Source organism: Mustela lutreola, chromosome 7 (assembly GCF_030435805.1).
Source record: "Mustela lutreola isolate mMusLut2 chromosome 7, mMusLut2.pri, whole genome shotgun sequence".
Taxonomy (NCBI): Eukaryota; Metazoa; Chordata; class Mammalia; order Carnivora; family Mustelidae; genus Mustela; species Mustela lutreola.
The window spans coordinates 6,666,961-6,686,315 of record NC_081296.1 but is presented as its reverse complement, the minus strand read 5'-3'; the positions used below and the strand labels follow the sequence as shown (position 1 = coordinate 6,686,315).

Genomic DNA, 19,355 nt, shown 5'->3' with positions numbered 1-19,355 from the left:
TATTTATTTATTTGACAGAGAGAGATCACAAGCAGGCAGAGAGAGGAGGAAGCAGGCTCCCTGCTGAGCAGAGAGCCCGATGCGGGCCTCGATCCCAGGACCCCGAGATCATGACCTGAGCCGAAGGCAGCGGCTTAACCCACTGAGCCACCCAGGCGCCCAGTAATGTGTATTTTTAATAAGCCCTCCAGGTAATTCTGATGCGTGTGCAATTTTGAGAACCACTGTGCTAAGTTTCTCAGTCAATACTAAAAATTAAAAATCATTTATGTGCTTCCAAAATTGTTGTGTTTGTGCGTAATTTATCTCGACAATAAATAAAATGGTAAAAAATCAAATTTAAAAATCATGGTTCTTGAGTGATCATGGAATTTGTGATCTTTGGAAGAAAAAGAAAAGATGATTCCTTAATTTAAAATAGGTAAACCTTAGTAAGTAAAGTATGTCTTTACCCCTTCACTGCTTTAAAATTATATATCCACATCAGGTCTGAGCCCCATGACTTCTGGTCTTCACAACGAATGAGGAAATAATGACACCGAAAAGCCGCATATCCACACTAACAAATGCCTCAGATACCTCAGGTAGCTTACGTAATTTAGAAGGGTACAACACATCACACAGCTCAGCAGGCAATCATAAATTAAAAATATCAACTGGGGGCGCCTGGGTGGCTCAGTGGATTGGGCCGCTGCCTTCGGCTCGGGTCATGAGCCCGGGGTCCTGGGATCGAGCCCCGCGTCAGGCTCTCTGCTCAGCGGGGAACCTGCTTCCCCCCTCTCTCTGCCTACTTGTGATCTCTCTCTCTGTCAAATAGATAAATAAAATCTTTAAAAAAATAAAAATAAAAATATCAACTGAATTGGGTATTTAAGTGAAATCCAAAACACTAAAAAACAAACAAACAAAACAAAACCATCTTTAAAAAATGCGATGAAAGATAACAGTCTGACAAGGAAAATTCTAATTATTTTGTTGTGATCTGCAAACTTTATCCCCATTCAAGGCAGATACCATGTTTCTCATTAGGTACGCAGGAAGTAATATGTGATCACACAATTCCACCTGTATGCTAGCTGGGGGCACTTTATAGATGGTAAAATAAAATGCTGATAATCCAATCAGCTCCTGGTACTTGGTTTTTAAGGAGCTGCCTAAGTCTGGCCAGCCACTAAATACCAGAATCTAAAGGGAAATAATTTATCCAAGTAGTCAGTCATGTGAAAGAACAATTATAGTGAAACCTGTACCAATCTCTGGTCTTCAAAGATGTATTTATCTTGCTTTCAGTTTCTAAAGGTGAACAATTTTTACAATCTCATAGTTTGTTCAACTGCGTGTCTAAATTACTATATGAAAAACCTAGACTTTCAGTGTGTATACCTAAGATCATGTCACTCCTCTGTTTAAAGCCTTCAATAAACTATCATTACATTGGGAAAAAATCCAAATTCTTGCAAAGGCTCAATCACTGAGCCTCTGCCTGCCTCTCTCCCTCTTGGTCACGATGTTCCAACGATGCTCATCCTCCTTCAATTCAGGACACATCAGACACTTTCTGCCTCAGATTTTAGCTGCTCTGCCCCATCCATCCCTCCTCCTCTGCTCTTTCTTCAGGCCTTGGCATGAACTTTGCCTCTTCAGAAAAGCCTGGCCACTCTATCTGAACTACATGCTCTTCACACTCACTGCCTTCAGACCCCCTCATAATTTATAGTTATTATATGCACAGTCTTCAAAGCAGAAAGACAGGTTAGGAGTAAATCATTCTCTTTGCATAGACTTGTTGTGAATGGTACCGGGTCTCCTATATTCCTAAATTCTTCCAAGTTCATCTGGAGGTTCCTATAGGAGGCACACCTACTCTTGTACACTTGATGCACACATTACTAACTAAAACACACATTACTAACAGTCCTTCTCTGAGAAGCGGTATTTTCAGTGCCAGATCAGCCCTGAAGATGCCCTCACGTCTAAGGTTACCTGTCCTATCCCCCTTGGCTATCTTACTGTCTCTGGAAGCAGAGGTCCACAGAGCTAGGATACTTCCCTGCACCCAAGGAATGAATTAAGAATCATCTAAAACCTTAAAGAACATGCATATAACATTAATAAATGGAAAAGGTTTTCAGTCACCTTTGAAGTGTAGGACTTTTTCCGTTTTGAGCCTGCTTTTTCATTCTTTCTTTTGCCTTTTCCATCTTCTTCTACTCGATCGCCTTCCTCCTCACTGCTCGCATCTGCAGTGTTCCCGCCTTCTCCCTCAGTTTCTGAGGAGCTCTGCTGCTGAATTGCCTAAGAAATAGCAAGATATTGGCTAATTACATTTTTGAAAAAAATAGTAAAGAATACTGACTGTGAAAAGAATCATTCTATTTTAACCTGAAAAGGTTCAGCTTACTTTTAAGATTTTCAAAATAAAGGACTGTCAATTTCAATTTTTCCATGACCACTTGACTTGAACCCTCTTGGGTAACAGAATTATATTTAATCCAAATCGTTACTGGAGCTAAAAAGAATTCTGATTTCAAATAGACGGAGGGTAACTACCAGTACAAAGGACATGTAAGAAAGACCCCAAAGAGAGTTAAAAACCAAAGAAATGAGATCTAACAATGAAGCAAATCATTACCTGGTACCCAGTAAACTTCACTCCTGGGTTATTCTCTATTTCCCACAATCCTTCATTAAATCCTTTCCGCTTGTTTGACTTTCCAAACTTGTCTTTGTATTCCTTATATGGAAAAAGGTCTTTCGGACCTAAAAATGCACTGTAGAGATAGATTAGAAATAACATTGATACTTTGACCTTCAAATACAAGCTATTTTTAATATCAATATCAACTAAGGTGTCACAGTATATTTCAGTAAACAAATTAAAAGTATAAACCCTCTGAGTTGGGTACATATCATAAAACAGTTTACATTTACATATATAAATATATAAGGTGCCTGAGTGGCTCAGTTGGTTAAGTGTCTGACTTCAGCTCAGGTCATGATCTCAGAGTCCTGGGATCGAGCCCCATATTGGGCTCTTACACTCAGCAGGGAGTCTGCTTCCTCCTCAATCTCTCTCTCTCTCTCTGTGGCACCCCCCGCCCCTGGCTCGTACTCTTGCTCGCTCTCTAATAAATACAATCTTAAAAAGTTTATAAATATACTTCTAGGCAGAAAAAAATGGCCGGCTATATAGACCAGCAATTCTAGACCATGTAACTTGGATTTTACTTTTAAATTAGCAATTTATTTTTTGTTTTAAGACTTTCAGTTACACACGTAATTTTAAAGATGTCTAATGCTGACCACTTATGTCATCACCTTAAACTAAGACTTATTCATGTTAATCTTCCATAGGTAAGGGTTTTATGAGATTTACAGTAAAAATACAAACACTGGTTTTAAAAAGTGACTTTAGCTCTATATAATCACATTAGTATATTTATTCACTATTATTTCAATAAATTAAAAAATCATTTCAGTGATTAATGAGGCACAAACAAAAAAGTCAGATGTAGCAAACATAGAATGTTATGCAATTTAAGCCTTTTTAAAAAAAATTAACTTATTTGACAGGCAGAGAGGCAGGCAGAGAATGGAGGAAGCAGGCTCCCTGCTGAGCAAAGAGCCAGATGGGGGGCTCGATCCCAGGATCCTGGGGTCATGACCCAAGCTGAAAAGCAAAGGTTTTAACCCACTGAGCCACCCAGGTGCCCCTTAAGCTTTATCCTCATTTAATCATAACCAGAAAAAGAAAATGAGTTCGGACAAATCCTGGGGCCAGCTAAGAGATCTGAGCATTCAGACCAGAGTCTGCAGTATCACTGGCAACATATCAAGCTGGTGAATGAGACGGGAGAGGCCCACATCCTGGCGGGACACCCAAGAAGCTTACATTTCAAACTGAGATTCCGAGACCCTTCCGTCCGACAGACCGGACGGACTGAACACCCATGAAGGGTCAGGCCCTGCTGCCGTGCCGTGGATTCTGCAGGGACAAGCGGATGAGCACCTCTGCGCTCAGAGGGCACACGTGCTAGGAGGGCGAGCAGGGTTTGGACAGACACAGGGAGCAGAAAGCACAGTACCATGTGCCAACATAAAGAATGCAGAGAAGGGGGATGGTCAGGCTGGGGGTGCCATGTGGTCGCTTCAGAGACACGGATCGCAGAAGGCCTCCCTGGCCCGGGAGGTGAGGAAGCAGGCCGGGCAGTGTTCCGGGTACAGGGGCACATTTAAGGAAGAGTGAGTACGACAGGCCCCGAGGTGGGAATGCCGACTGTGCTGAGGAAATGAAGAGGCCGGCGTGGCTAGAGTGAGAGGAGGGCCGAGAGGGGACCAGCTGGGGGCACAGAGTACGTGGGGCCTTGAAGGCCGCTATCGAGGCTCAGAGTCAGATGAGCAACCATGAAAGGTCTGTGAAGACACGTGACGATTTGTGTTTTAATAGCATCATTCTGGCTGCTGAGCTGAAAAGAGACCGAAGAAGTGGGCACTAGGGTAGAAGCAGGGGGACCCATCGGCCCCCGGAGTGATGACAGTGACTCGGGCCAGGGTGTGCGGGGTGCAGTGGCTGAGGGGCTGCTGGATTCTGAACTCGTGCCCGTGAAAGAGCCGACGTGACTGTTACTGGGCTGGAGATGCCATGTGAGAGAAAGGAAGGAGGTGAGGCTGTCTCCAGGGTGCCAGGCTGGGAAACGAGACCAGAGTGGCATGTACCGAATTGAAGGGCTTTTGAGAGAACAAGACTTGAAGGCGAAGAGCTCAGTTTGAGATGTTAAGTTTGAAAACCTGGTTTGACATCCAAGTGAGGAGGTCAAGTCGGCAGCTGGAGACGTGATTCTGGAACTCAGAGGAAAGGTCTGAGCTGGAGATATCAAAGCTCTGAGAGGTGTGGTAACAGTGTACTGTCGATCTTTATCAATGCCATTTTCTGGGCCATCTTCTCGGGTGCCCTCCCTCATCAGGAGCTTTGTACTATCGCTTGATGCCATCTCTCAATAAACTTTGTTGCCCACCAAAATATACATATATTTTATACATACATCTATGTGTATTTGTGTATGTATGTATGTATGTGTACACACACACACACACACATACTCCATTTTCTGACTGGGTCTTAGTACTGATTTCCGCATTACCTAGCTGATCAAAAACTTTAATTTGACAAAAGTATCTGGGGAAGTTTTCTTACCCCAACCACCAAAACTCCCTTGACCAATTTTAATTGCTTGGTCAACATGATTCTATCTCACTGAATCCAGACATAACTTATTAGGTTGCTGGACATTTTAATCAAAGTCACGTCACAGTCTTGTGTGACAAATGGAACATGAGAAAAGAAATGGACTTTAGGTATGTCCGTCTGACTTTCTGAGAAGTCTGTCAGGCCTTATTCCACTACGGTTTTGACCTTCCTCCAGCAACGGACTCCCAGTGTAGGAATTAGCTGTGGGTGAGGCAGCAGAGGGCCCATGAGCTGCTGCTGCTAACCAGAGCCTGCTTGTGCTCTTCTGAGGCAGGGCTCATGGGTCCAGTAGCCATCACAGCTGTGGCCACAAACAAGAGCCCTGAAGGAACTGTCTTAAAACAACGTATTTTTGACACACAACCTCGTTTTCTCCTAGATTACAGAAAGATAATTCCGCACATCAAATTTTCTCCCAACTGGTTAGTGACTCCACAGGCTTCACAAGTCTTAAAGTATGGGCCAGGAAACAAAAGCGTTCACAGGTCCATGTTCTGCGAATGGTTTCCCTCCAGGCTAACGCACCTTGAGAAGTGTCCGAACTAAACCTGCTGGGCTGTTACACGGCGGAGACTGGGGGCTGCGACGACCTGTCTGACTGGGCACCAGAATAAATTCAAGGCGATGTTCTGAGGAAACCTCTAGTCTGCTTGGGGGTGCTCCTCTGGCTGACCAGCACACAGCTTTCCTGTGAAGTTCCTCACCTTTCCTATACTTTTCCCTCTTTCTTTTATGTCTTTTTAATTTAATTTCAAACCACAGTGATTATTTTAAACACTGACCATTGGCAGGCACCGTGCCCACGGGAGTCAGCCACCCCACGCACTCTCCGCCTCCGCAGAGAGGCTGAACACTGGCTATGGGCCAGGCATACAGCCACAGGCTCGGGGCACCTAATACCCAATACACAGTCTGCTGAAACTTGAACTCACAGCTGGTTTTGTGAAGTTCATTTTCCTCTAGATATTTAAGAATCTACCTCTGGATGATCAAACCAGCAAAAAACTCATATATGGATTGTTTGATACTTCTCCTTGGTAGCACGTTCACTGAACTGAGGCCTGGAATGATGCCACTGGCTTCCATTAGGGATGCTGTAAAAAACAGCGCTGTGAAACCCTTCACACTGTTCACTGGAATGATCCTATTACATTCACCAGCAATACACCAGGTGGCAAGCTCCTAGTTCTACAGTGCATTAAGGAATGCCTAGAAAATGTTTACTAAGTAAATAAAAGTGACCACATCATGTCAGTAAATGGTTGATTTGTCCTATATAGTGGAAATGTGGTAATCTTTTTTATTAAAGCCTGCCTGGTCCCAGGGATACGATACAATCGTTTGGAAATAGGTCCTAGAGAAAAAGCACAGTAATGGTATCGATGTAAACTGGAGACAGGAATGGAGCAAAGAGAAAAATATGTGTCATAAAGCCCTTTGTACTTATTTTAGGTAAAACATTAATCTCTAAACTTTCTAGCAACCTCTATGGAAGAAAACCTATGGTAATGGTGCATAGTATGTATGCAGTGTCTTTTTTTTTTTTTTAAGATTATATTTATTTATTTGACACACAGAGATCACAGGTAGGCAGAGAGGCAGGCAGAGAAAGAGGGGGAAGCATGTCCTCACTGAGCAGGGAGCCCAGTGTGGGGCTCGATCCCAGGACCCTGAGATCATGACCTGAGCCGAAGGCAGATGCCACCCAGGAGCCCCTACACAGTGTTTTTTAGATAAAAACAAAAGAAAATAAAACCAACTTTCTGAAAGAAACAAAACTATGTCTCACATGAAGCCAAGAAATAAATATGTCTTAAGGGCCTTCAGTCTCCTAACTAGCTCTCTTTCTTTTTTATTTTTGTTTTAATTTTTTTAAAAGATTTTATTTATTTTTATTGAGAGAGAGAGAGGGAGCATGAGTTCAGGGAGGGACAGAGGGAGATGGAGAGAGAGAATCTCTAGCAGACTCCACGGTGAGCACGGAGCCCAATGCAGGTCTCGATCTCATGACCCTGAGATCATGACCGAGCTGAAATCAAGTCAGACACTCAACCAATGAGCCACCCAGGCACCCCGTCGCTAGCTCTTTCCAGGTAAGAATGAAGATGTCAGAAAGGCACAGACCGCAAGACGCAAGCTAAGAAGTTCGCGCCTGACTCTACTACTTCAAATGAACACAAGGGAGGGCCCTGAACCTGACGACTGTTAAGAGACAGTGTTTAGCTTTCCCCCACATCTGCAGTTCCTACTCAATTATGTCCTTGCTCTGACAGACCACAAACATTTCCATTGTGTCAAGACTGTCAACCGTCTCCTAGTATCTACTGTCTTCTTTCTTTTTATTAATGGATTACTCCTTCCAATTATTTCCCCATTAAGAGTTGCCCTGCTGGTGGCCGATTTCCCAATTCCTGACAGTAACACGTGGCCACGTGACCCAGTCTGTGCCACTGCACTGAATGCAAGTGTATGTGATATATGCAACTTTCTTGTCATTTCCTTACAAAGAAGTTACCTGTTCTTCATGTTCTCTCTTTTCCCCTTCCCTCTACCTGTAAGATGCACAGATGCTGCTAAGCCCTGTTTCGTTTGTTTGCTTTTAAATAAGCAAACAGGGGGCGCCTGGGTGGCTCAGTAGGTTGAGGCCTCTGCCTTTGGCTCAGGTCATGATCCCAGGGTACTGGGATCGAGCCCCGCGTCGGGCTCTCTGCTCAGCGGGGACCCTGCTTCCCCCTCTCTCTCTGCCTGCCTCTCTGCCTACTTGTAATCTCCGTCTGTCAAATAAATAAATAAAATATCAAAAATAAATAAATAATAAATAAGCAGACAGGAGCAACACTCCAGGCAATGACAGGACAATGTGACAGAAGGAACCTGGGTCCCTAGAGCAAAGTAGTAGTCTACTCACCTCCATCTACCTGCCTATCCCTGGACTGATTCAGAGAAAGAATTTTCTGTATTCTTTAAGACACTGTATTTTGAGGTTCCTTTATTTAGCAGTTTGGCCTGTATTCTAACCAATGCAATTTAAAAACCTTATTAAGGTGGTATGTTTGCTTCAGGGTTCAACAAAATTAAAGAGCCTGAGAAAACATAACTTTGTTGTACAATTTATAAATGGATGAAGTTTCTCTAAAAGGAAATGTACAAGAGCAATAGAAGAAATTTACTGAGAGCGGTAAGGAGATACCTTAGGACTTAAAAGTGTCCTAAAGGAGATTCTGGGTGATGTCCAACATTTACATAGAAATAACATTCGAAAGCGAAATCAATGAAAAATCTTCACATTAAGAAAAATACATTATTGGGGCGCCTGGGTGGCTCAGTGAGTTAAGCCTTTGCCTTCGGCTCAGGTCATGATCTCAGGGTCCTAGGATCCAGCCCTGCATCAGGCTCTCTGCTCAGCAGGGAGCCTGCTTCCCCCTCTCTCTCTGCCTGCCTCTCTGCTTACTTGTGATCTCTGTCAAATAAATAAATAAAAGCTTAAAAAAAAAAAAGAAAAATACGTTATTAACCTTGGTAATTTTATATAATTGTGATCCTTTTAATAACATATAAAATGTCATAGAACAGGTATAAGATCGTAATTTAGTAGAAATTAGAGTTGCTGAAGCTTTAAGTTGTTTTGTTGACTTACGTTTCATGGGTGCCAAAAAAGAAGATAGGATACTTGTTTGCTGGGGGCTTCACAGCTCCCTCTGGGAGTTCATCAATCTGTTAAAAATAAACTTAGTTATTAAATATTCAGTGAAATCATGTAAAATAGCATAAGCATGATATAAACATTGTTTTGATAATTTCAAAATAAAATTATTCTAACCAAAATCCCAATAGTTTTTCTTTTTTTGAATCTTACAAATGATTCCAAAGTTCCTACTTGGCCCACCATGTGGAGAATAACACTGTAAATTGATTATAACCATTATAATACATAACCAGGAGCCAAAACTACTCATTTCCTTTGACTCGACAGAACTGCTGCTGGGAATCTGTCCTAGAGAAATAGTTAAAAAGAGTAGTATTAAGAACAAAAAATCCAAAAGATGCATCTTCTGGAGATGACAGTGAATTTTTACACACACACACCCCCCACACCCCCAGAAACATGTGCTGTAAGATAAAGAATTATTATGAAAATTAACTCATGAAATATATTGTCATTAAAAATTATCATCTCTTGCCTGAGCTTTTGCAAGTCTCTCTTACCACCCATTTAAGCTAGAATTACCTTTTTAAATTTCATTTTATTTTTTAAGTAGTCTCCACCCCAGCAAGGAGCCCAATATGGAGCTTAAACTCAAGACCCTGAGATCAGGACCTGAGTTGAGATCAAGAGTCTGATGCCCAACTGACTGAGCCACTCTGGAGCCCTCCTCTTTATTTTTATTTTTAAATATTTTATTTATTTGTCAGAGGGACAGACTGAGAGACAGCAAGGAAGCATAAGCAGGGGCAGCGACAGGCAGAGGGAGAAGCAGGCTCCCCACTGAGCAAGGAGCCCAACACAGGACACAATCCCAAGACCCTGGAATCAGAACCTGAGCCAAATGCAGATGCTTAACCGACTGAGCCACCCAGGTGTCCCTAGAAACCTTTTTAAAACAGACATTTGATTATCTCACTTTCTTGCTTCAAATCCTTCTATAACTTTTCATTGCTTATAGCATTCTTAGCTGTGCATATGAAACCTCTGGAACTTTAAAAAAAATATACTTCGGGGGTGCCTGGGTGGTTCAGTTAAGCCTCTGCCTTTGGTTCAGGTCATGATCTCAGGGTCCTGGGTTCAAGGCCCACATCGAGCTCTCCTCCCGCGGCCTGCCTGCAGCTCCTCCTGCTTGTGCTCTCTAATAAATCAATAAAATCTTAAAATATACATATTGCATACACACGCACACACACACACACACACACACACACGCTTCAGTCCTCCCCCAGGGACTTACTGATTCCTACATATAGCCGGGCTTGAGGTCCTCTAGTAAGATAAAGTTAAAACCCTTCAGCTATTATATTCTTATACATCCATAATTCCTTACAGTGTGTCAGGAAATGGTCCTTGCCTCACAAATCTCCATCTGCAGCCCCAGCTTTGCCTCTGAACTCCTATGACTCGGACAGGATTACACGGACCTGCAGGCAGGAGACTGCCGAGGTCTACAAACCACTTCCATTCACAGGTCCTCCAAGCAGCTCAAGCTGAAGGAAGCCTATGAAGAGGAGAAGGGGCCCAACTGCAGTTCAGAGAGCAAGAGGCAGGGCGTGGGGCCTGGTCCCCCGAGGAGCTGTGCAGGCCCCCTCACTCACACACGGCCTGGGGAGGACACCAGCACATGCTCACCCGGAACCGGAGGAAGCTGTGTCAGAACAGACACCGTGTGTGTGGAGGAAAGGGGAACTTTGAGTCTAGAACATGTAAAGTCCTGCTTCTGATTTAAACTGCGACATCAAAGGTATCACATCATCTCTTGGGGCCTTGACTTTCACATCTATAAAATGAGGTGGTTGCACTTGGTGACCTCTCGATTTCCTTCAAGTCCTGAAATACCATGGCTTGTCTAAAACGGAACTAACTTCCCTTGAATCTGTTTTTCTTAATCTTAATTATTGGTATAATCTGTTACTAAGAAAGAAACCTTCATCTTTTTTTTTTTTTTAAGATTTTATTTATTTATTTGACAGATCACAAGCAGGCAGAGAGGCAGGCAGAGAGAGAGAGAGAAGAGGAAGCAGGCTTCCTGCTGAGCAGAGAGCCCGATGCGGGGCTCGATCCCAGGACCCTGAGATCATGACCTGAGCTGAAGGCAGAGGCTTTAACCCACTGAGCCACCCAGGCGCCCCAAAACCTTCATCTTTTTATTATCTCCTCAAGCCCCATATTCAGTTTTTCATCTAATTCTCCCAGATCAGCTCCGGAAATGTCTCTCAAATTGATCACCACTCCCATTAGTAAATTTAGTTCCCTGAACAAGCTCTCATGAGATCGTTCAACAAGGCCGCTATAGCGCTCTAAGTATCTCCTTGTCTCCAGGCTTCCCCCCATCCCACACCGTTACATTCAATACTGCCCTACAAAGACAGTTTAAAATGAATTAATTTATTATTTATTAATTATTATAATATATATTATTATAGACTATATATTATATTATAATATATATTATAATTTTAAAATTATCATTATTAATATAATTCACTAAACATTCAATAATACATGTGTGTGGCAATATATGATAAAAACCATAATTTTATGGGGCAACTGCGTGGCTCAGTGGGTTAAAGCCTCTCTCTGCATTTGACACAGGTCATGATCTCAGGGTCCTGGGATCGAGCCCCGCATCAGGCTCTCTGCTCAGCAGGAAGCCTGCTTCCCCTTCTCTCTCTGCCTGCCTCTCTGCCTACTTGTGATCTCTCTGTCAAATAAATACATAAAATCTTTAAAAAAAAACACAAAATTTTCCATCTTAACTATGTTTAAATGTATAGTTCAGTAGTAACAATATTCATTGTTGTGACACAGATCTCCAGAAAGTGAATAACTGTATTTTTAATGGACCAAAAAATGGAACTTAAAATGGAAGTACATGTTAAATATGTGGTGGGCATACTGTTTTGTCACTCTTATAAAAAAAACTGAAAGTATACAATTTAAAAAGAAATCTTTTAAAATCTTCTTTCCAACAAAAATACAACTTTTGGTTAAACTCTTCTTTTGCTATAATGTTACATAAGTAGCATCTACTGCAGAGGTTGCAAAGTGATGGCCCTTGGGCCATTTTTGGCCTGAAAACAAATTTTGTTTGGCTCATACAGAGTTTTTTGCTTTTTAACTGAATTAGTTACCAACACTTTAAAATGGGAAGATTCACATTGAAATCCACGTTAATAGCTTCTGTCAAAAAAAATATAAAAGACGTGGATAAGCAAGAATTCCCACAAGGCGACAGTTTGCGAACATTTTCAACGGTTGCCACCTTTAGACAAAGTATGTGCCCTCGAGTGTGTTTGTTACATGCCCATCGCTTTCTAGATAATGTAAATGCTTGTGTTCCTTATTTATATTGTTTACCTGGCCCCTTGGAATATTTGAGTCTGTGTCCCTGTAATAAATACTGTCAAAAATAGCATAGCCGGCCTTACCACCAGGAAGCTGTTACTCACAGCATTTTATTGAGAATCTTTGTTTTTAACTCTTTTGAAAATTAAAACGTTGGCAATTCTGGAGTAACAAGTTGTTCAAGTAGATACATCTTCCTGAACTAATTAAAAAATGTACCTCCCAGGCACTCTTTTTTGGCTCCCATAGTGAACGGCAAGTGGCTACAGGACTTTATCTTCAGAGTTTGTTTTTCTCTGTTTCTGTTTTCCTGACTTTGTACTTTGTTATTTTTACTTTTGTTTCTGGTTCTTGGCTATGTTTGGTTTTGATTTTGGTCTGTACACAGCCAAATGTTATGCCCTATTACAGGATGATGGTGACCTCTTGCCTTTCGGAATGATATGGCAAAAAACAATCTGGTGTATTAGTCTTTCCGTTTGCAGAAGAATGTCTGGCTTCTATTAGAAAGAAGAAAAGCCCTTTGGAGACCTAGATCAGTGAATGTGTGTGCTCTGTGCCTCCTTTAACCTGGACCTGAACCTGTAGACCTGAAGCCACAAGCTCTCTGTGTTTGTACTTGACAATACAAACCCCTCCTTTTGTGATTTTGAAACATTTTTCTACCCAGAAAATGGTCTTAACAAATTATATATAATTTTCTTAAAATAAAAGAGCTCTTTTTATTGGTTTGCAGATACTAATATGACTTACAAAAATGTGATATAATGGAAAAATAAATAAAAATACACATATTACATAAACATAAGGTTTCTTTATATTACATTCATATATAATATGAAGGAATATAAAACCTAAGAATCCTCAGGAGAAAAAGAAGTGAATGTACAGTATGTTCAATATGGTAGCCTTATTGTTCTTTATTCATTTGTCTGCTTTGATCATTAGAGAGACACTCAGGGATGTCAGTTAGAGACCAAGCCTCTACCCCTTGAAGTCTACAGGTCTACAGCCCTATGGGAGGAAGGCAACCTCTTATTTCCTAGAAAACCTAAGAGTTTCATCCGTGGACCTTCACCCTTAGTGTTTCCTAGAAATGCTAGTTCTCATTCCAGAATCCTAACCAACTGACAGACACCTTGGGAGTTAAGCCCAAGAATCGAATCAATGTTTTAAGAAGACTCCAGCTGATTCTGAATTACACTGTAAGATGTTCCAGGCCTCTTGCTGTGGTTCCTGCGGGTGGACTGCCTTCATTTCTTGTGATTAATATGTCTCACTTTTTCTGCAGGACTTTTGCACTGAGACTGCAAAAATGCACCAATGCAGGATTGTTTTCCTAATGCTTTAAAATGTATAAAATGTCAACATTTCTGTTTTTGATTAAAGGAGTACTGTATTATGTTCAATGTGGTGACCATCTAAGAAAAAAATCCTTCTCACAGAAACTGATAGGTCAGAGGCATCTATATAAAAAATCCAAATTTAAGTAATCAAAGTGAACAAATCAGACTGGTGATAATTTTGGTGTAAAAACAACTTTGTGTGGATCTAATCATTGTAGAATGTGATATAAGCAAATGTTTTATTTTCTTAAGTAAAATTTGGGTTGGTTTCCTAATGAAGACACTAATTACATTGGAACTTCTTAAACAGGTCTACTGATATCAAGCTAATATTACTTCCATATGATGTTAAAGATTAAGGAAAATGTAAATGAATTATATTCCTGACAAGTTTTTCTATATCAATGGTAATATATTCTGTGGTATGTTAGATTAAACATAATTTCCAAAAGTTAACTTTAGGACACTGGACTAGTATCATATTGAATTAACGAATGGATAATCTTTGTATCCTTGAATAATTTCTAAATAAAATAAAATACTGAAACATTGGTAATGATGTGTAGTTTTAAAATATATAGAATGTGAACTTTTATATGTTGTGTGGTGACTATTTTTGCTAGTCTAAGGAGGCAGAGAAAGGATATGTGTGCTATGTTTGCCTGTGAGCATTGACGGTTTGTTAAAACACTTATAACGACAATAATCCCTCAAGTTATCTGACTCTGTGAAACAGAGGTTAGTTACTTTGGTTAAATTGTAAATAATGGGGTGGTGTCTGGGTGGCTCAGTTGGTTAAGAGTCTGCCTTTGGCTCAGGTCATGGTCCCAGGGTCCTGGGATCAAGCCCCATGTCAGGTTCTTTGATCAGCGAGATTCTGCTTTTCTCTCTCCCCCTGCCTGCTGCTCCCCTGCTTGTGCTTTCTCTTTGTCAAATAAATAAATAAAATCTTTTTTAAAAATTATCAAAAAGGGGATTGAGACTACACTTAAAAACAATCATGGCACAGAAGTGTAACCAGGTAGGCAATGTAATGGGATGTGTTTTGCTTATTAATGGGAAAAGATTAGTTTTGTACTTGAGGTCAAGTATCTGGGTTGTTCCAGCATGTGGGAGAGGATTAAGAAGGCTAAAACCCAATATTCAAGGAATACTGAAAGCAACAGGTTTGTAGAAAGGAAAGTTTACTTGTGTTGGGACAGTATACTACAAATAGTCTAAAAATATGCAATGAAATATTAAAATGTTGCCAAAGCTGGTTCAGTTTGTTCTTCTTTTTAATTGAACTATAACTGACATACAATATCCTATTAGTTTCACATATACATCATATCAACACTGTTACATATTATGAAATGATCTCCACAGTAAGTCATCAACTGTCACCACACAAAGTGACCATAGTGACTCTCTACCTGGTGCTTTACATCTCATGACTTGTCACTAAGTTTGTAGCCTCAATCCTCTTCACCTATTTGCCTGCCCCACCTCCACCCCTCCCCACTCTCGTAACCAACAGTTTCCTCTATCTATGAGTCTCTTCAATTTTATAAGTTTCTGGGTTTTATTCATTTGTTTTTTAGATTCCACATAAAAGTGGAATCATATGGTATTTGTCTTTCTCTGCCTGACTTATTTCACTTATCATAAAACCCTCCAGATCTACCCAGGTTGTCACCAATGGCAATGGTTCACTTTTTATGGGCAAGTAATATTCTACCATACACATACACTGCATCTTCTTTACCCAATCACCTATTGACGCACACACTTCCATATCTTGGCTATTCTAAATGATGCTACAATAAACAGGGATGCATAGATCTCTACAAATTGATATTTTCATTTTCTTTGGAGAAATACCAGTGGAATTGCTGGATCGCACAGTATTTCTATTTTCAGTTTTTTGAGAAACCTCCTTACTGTTTTCCATAGTGACTGCACCAATTTACATTCTTACAACAGGGTATGAGTGTTCCCTCTTTTCTACATCCTTGCCAACACTTGTTATTTTGTCTTTTTGATATAACTGGCTCATTTTTTATTCTTATTCTTAAGATTAAAAAGGGTGAGCTTATAAATCCATTAATATCGAATATTTATTAAGATAAAAAAAGAAGTTGGCTTTCTCTGTTAAAATAACAAATTGGGTCTTGGAGTATCCTGTTCCTAACAAGATGTGGTAAAAAAACAGTATTCTCAGAATAACTCAGGTAGCTAGCAGAGATGCTGTATTTCACTAGACTTCCTAGTGACTTCCTAGAATTTATACTGTCATATCCTTAAATTTGTTTTTAAACAAACAAAAGTTCCTTGCTAAGGAATTATGGTTCTTAAAACAAAAAACAAAAAAACTGGATTACCATCTTCCATGTTCACTTAAAACATTGTTTCTTTAAGTCATTATTCATTATTTTCAGAAATATAAGTTCCTCTCTTAATCAAGGGATCAGATCTTCTCTGAGAACTCTCGTGATGCCGCTGAGATCAGAGTACTTCCAGGAAACAAATTCTGCTCAGGCCGTGGTGTAAGACCTGAAGCTCAGTACTGCCAGCCCTGCAAGTGCTGAAAACAAGGCAACCACACTCTTCCGTGGGAGCCCCACTCTCTTGATACTCCGGAGCCCACCTCCCACTGCCCCGGCCGTTCACTCTGCTCCTCAGTGCAACCCCACACGGCGCGCGGTGTCCGCTTCCTCTCGGGTGGGGGTTCATGTAATGAATAAGCTGCGGCCTAGTTCGTCCGTGCGGTGCTGTGTGTTGAGGCATTCCCGGAATCACACGGTGGGAATCCCTCTCTCACCAACAGGGTGAACAGGAGGGTATGAAAACCCTGGAACCAACATTAGGGGAATCTAATCAGGATACTAGGGGTCAGGGGTTCCACACTGGTAGCTTACTGGTTCCGTTCACTATAGTCCATGCAGCAGTCGGGGGTTGGGGTGCGGGTGCAGGGGTCCTAAGACCCCGAAGGGCAGGCAAACATACTCAAGCTCCCTCCTTCGGCAATGCCTTTTCTCTCAGAAGTGCCCTTGGCCCATTCCCTTACTTTGTTCAAATCTCTGCTCATACACTACCTCATCAGAGAGACTTCCTTACAACCCAATTAAAAATAGCACCTCTCTGGGACACCTTGGTGGCCCAGTTGGTTAAATGTCCACCTTCGAGGGCCTTGGGATCGAGTCCCACATCAGGCTTCTTGCTCGGCGGGGAGCCCGCTTCTCCCTCTGCTGCTGCTCTCATGGCCTGTACTCACTCGTACACACTCTCACTCTCTCTCTCACAAATAAATAAATAAAATCTTAGAAGAATAAAAAAGAATATAATCTCTGTGCAGGGGAAACATGTTCTTTACACAGTAGCCCAAATGCCTAAAACAGTGCCTGATACATGCATAATAAATACTCCTTGAGGACCAAGGTTTCCTTATTGACTTAGGACATGAAGAAGCCCACACTCGCACATAGAGAAAATTAGTGATTCCAACTACGACAGGGAAAAGAAAGCATATCATGGAGCACTTTTAGTAACAGGTTACTAAGAAAAAACTATTCTGAAGTTATAGTATAAAGGAGTCTCTATGCTTAAGAAAAAAAAAAATAGGAATGACAAGCAAACTTGTCTCTGAGTATGCCGATAAAGATCTGAGGAGCTAGCAGAAAAGAAAAATGAAAAGAATAGAGAAAAAAAGACTATTTTAGGTATCAAAGTGTATACAATGAAGTTAAATTACAGAGGGAGAAAAAAAAACTTGTGATGTTACTCTAAAAATGGCTTTAGATAAAGAGTTCTACAAACGAGTCAACAGATTTACTGCAGGGTAAAATCAGAAAAGCACATTACAGAAAACAGAAATGTGCACAAGATAAAGGGGAAAGAATTCTTAAAATGTGGCTATATTTGGCTTGATAAACAGGTTATTCATCAATTTAATATTTGAAAATAACACTCTGTTAAAGAATCACAAGCATGACTATACGGAAATCGTTCCCAAAATAACAATTCAAAAAAATCTCTAGAAAAGCAGTCCCTAATAACTTTAAGTATGTAAAAACCATCACTTCTTAGTAGATAAGAGCAATTTCATAGACATGTTTTTTACTCCACAGAACTTTGAAAACCTTGACAATTTTATCTTTAAAAGAATTATAAGTGGGGTGCCTGGGTGGCTCAGTGGGTTGAGCCTCTGCCTTCAGCTCAGGTCATGATCCCACGGTCCTGGGATCGAACCCCACATCGGGCTCTCTGCTCAGCAGGGAGCCTGCTTACCCTCCTCTCTCTCTGCCTGCCTCTCTGCCTACCTGTGATCTCTCTCTCTGTCAAATAAATAAATAAAATCTTAAAAAAAAAAAAAAAGAATTATAAGTAATTTCGAGAGGTCATGATATACTCAAATGCAGGGCTTTTAACCTTGTGGTAGACGCTCTAGGGGGCAGGCTGGACAATTAACCGCAGACCTTCACTAGCACTGCTGATTCTGGAGACGGGGCATGTGCTGGGTATTAACTCATCCCTCTTCCTCATGGTACACCTTAGGGAAGGCTAGTCTGACAACTGGAAAAACTCGGGTTCCAAAAAGGAAGGGATTTGGTTTATGATTGTCATAGAAGATCTTCATTTAAGCCTCCAGGCCCTCTTTTTTTTAAATTTCGGAAGTCACATTTTAAATTGAAATGTCTAAAAATTTGGCCTATTCCTTCAACTCTCCCTCAGTCCCCACAGTCTTCTAAGCAACTGTCCACATGGGTTCAATTTTGAAAAGGTATGAAATACACTTGTTTTTCAGGTTTCACTTTTACTGAGGTAAAAATTTATATATATAGTGAATTATACTGATCTTAAATGAATAAGAATTTGATACATCATAGACCCATATAATCCATCCTAATCAAGTATATAACATGAAGTCAGCTCAGAAAGCCTCCTCATCTTCCCTACCAGTTACTGCAGCCCACCAAAGACAACCACTTCCCAGATTTCTGTCACCAGAGATCAGTTTTTATTTTTAAATTTTAAGTTTAAAATTTAAAGTAATTTTAAGTTTAAAATTTAAAAATAAAAATAATAAAAATTTTAAAAAGGGAAGAAGTCTTTGTTATTGGCCTTTTCTACTTAATGTGTGTTTGTTGTTTTTTGTTTTTTAAGATTTATCTATTTATTTTCAAAAGAGAGAGTGTGAGAGAGAGTACAAGTACAAGGGAGAGGCAGAGGGAGAGCGAAACTCAAGTGGAATCCACACCAAGCTTGGACCCTAACAGCGGGCTTAATCCCATGACCTTGGGCTGAGATCATGACCTGAGCCGGAGCCAGCAGTTGCCTGCTTAACCAACTGCGCCACCCAGGCACCCATTTAATGCATTTCTGAGATGACTTCGTATTATTTAAGTAGTTTGTTCTTTTATACTACCAAGTAGTCTTCCACTATACCCATTCCCCTGGGGGTGTACTGATGGGACATTTGTATTGTTTCCAGGTTTGGCTATTGTGAATGAAACTGCTATACACATTCTTGCACTTTTTTTTTAAATTATATGCTTTCAATTCTCTTGGATAAATACCCAGGAGCATGATAACAGGGTAAAGCCTAGGTAAATGTTTACCTGTGTAAGAAACTGCCAGACTATTTTCCGAAGTGGTTACTGTATCGTATTGTTCTTTCAAACAATATATGAGAGCTCTCCTTGCTCCCCATCCTGACCGACACGGT

At 40.8% G+C, this 19,355-nt stretch overlaps 1 protein-coding gene across 1 annotated transcript in view; it reads right to left on the bottom strand.

Moving 5' to 3' along the window:
- The window catches only part of HDGFL3 (HDGF like 3), a 75,568-nt gene that overhangs the window by 15,653 nt on the left and 40,560 nt on the right, over nt 1–19,355 (bottom strand). Inside the window, exons 2-4 of the mRNA XM_059179875.1 lie at nt 8,886–8,962; nt 2,633–2,771; nt 2,137–2,295 (exon numbers count right to left, since the gene is read on the bottom strand). Of these exons, the coding sequence (XP_059035858.1) occupies nt 2,137–2,295; nt 2,633–2,771; nt 8,886–8,962 (375 nt within the window). The remainder of the gene's footprint in view (nt 1–2,136; nt 2,296–2,632; nt 2,772–8,885; nt 8,963–19,355) is intronic.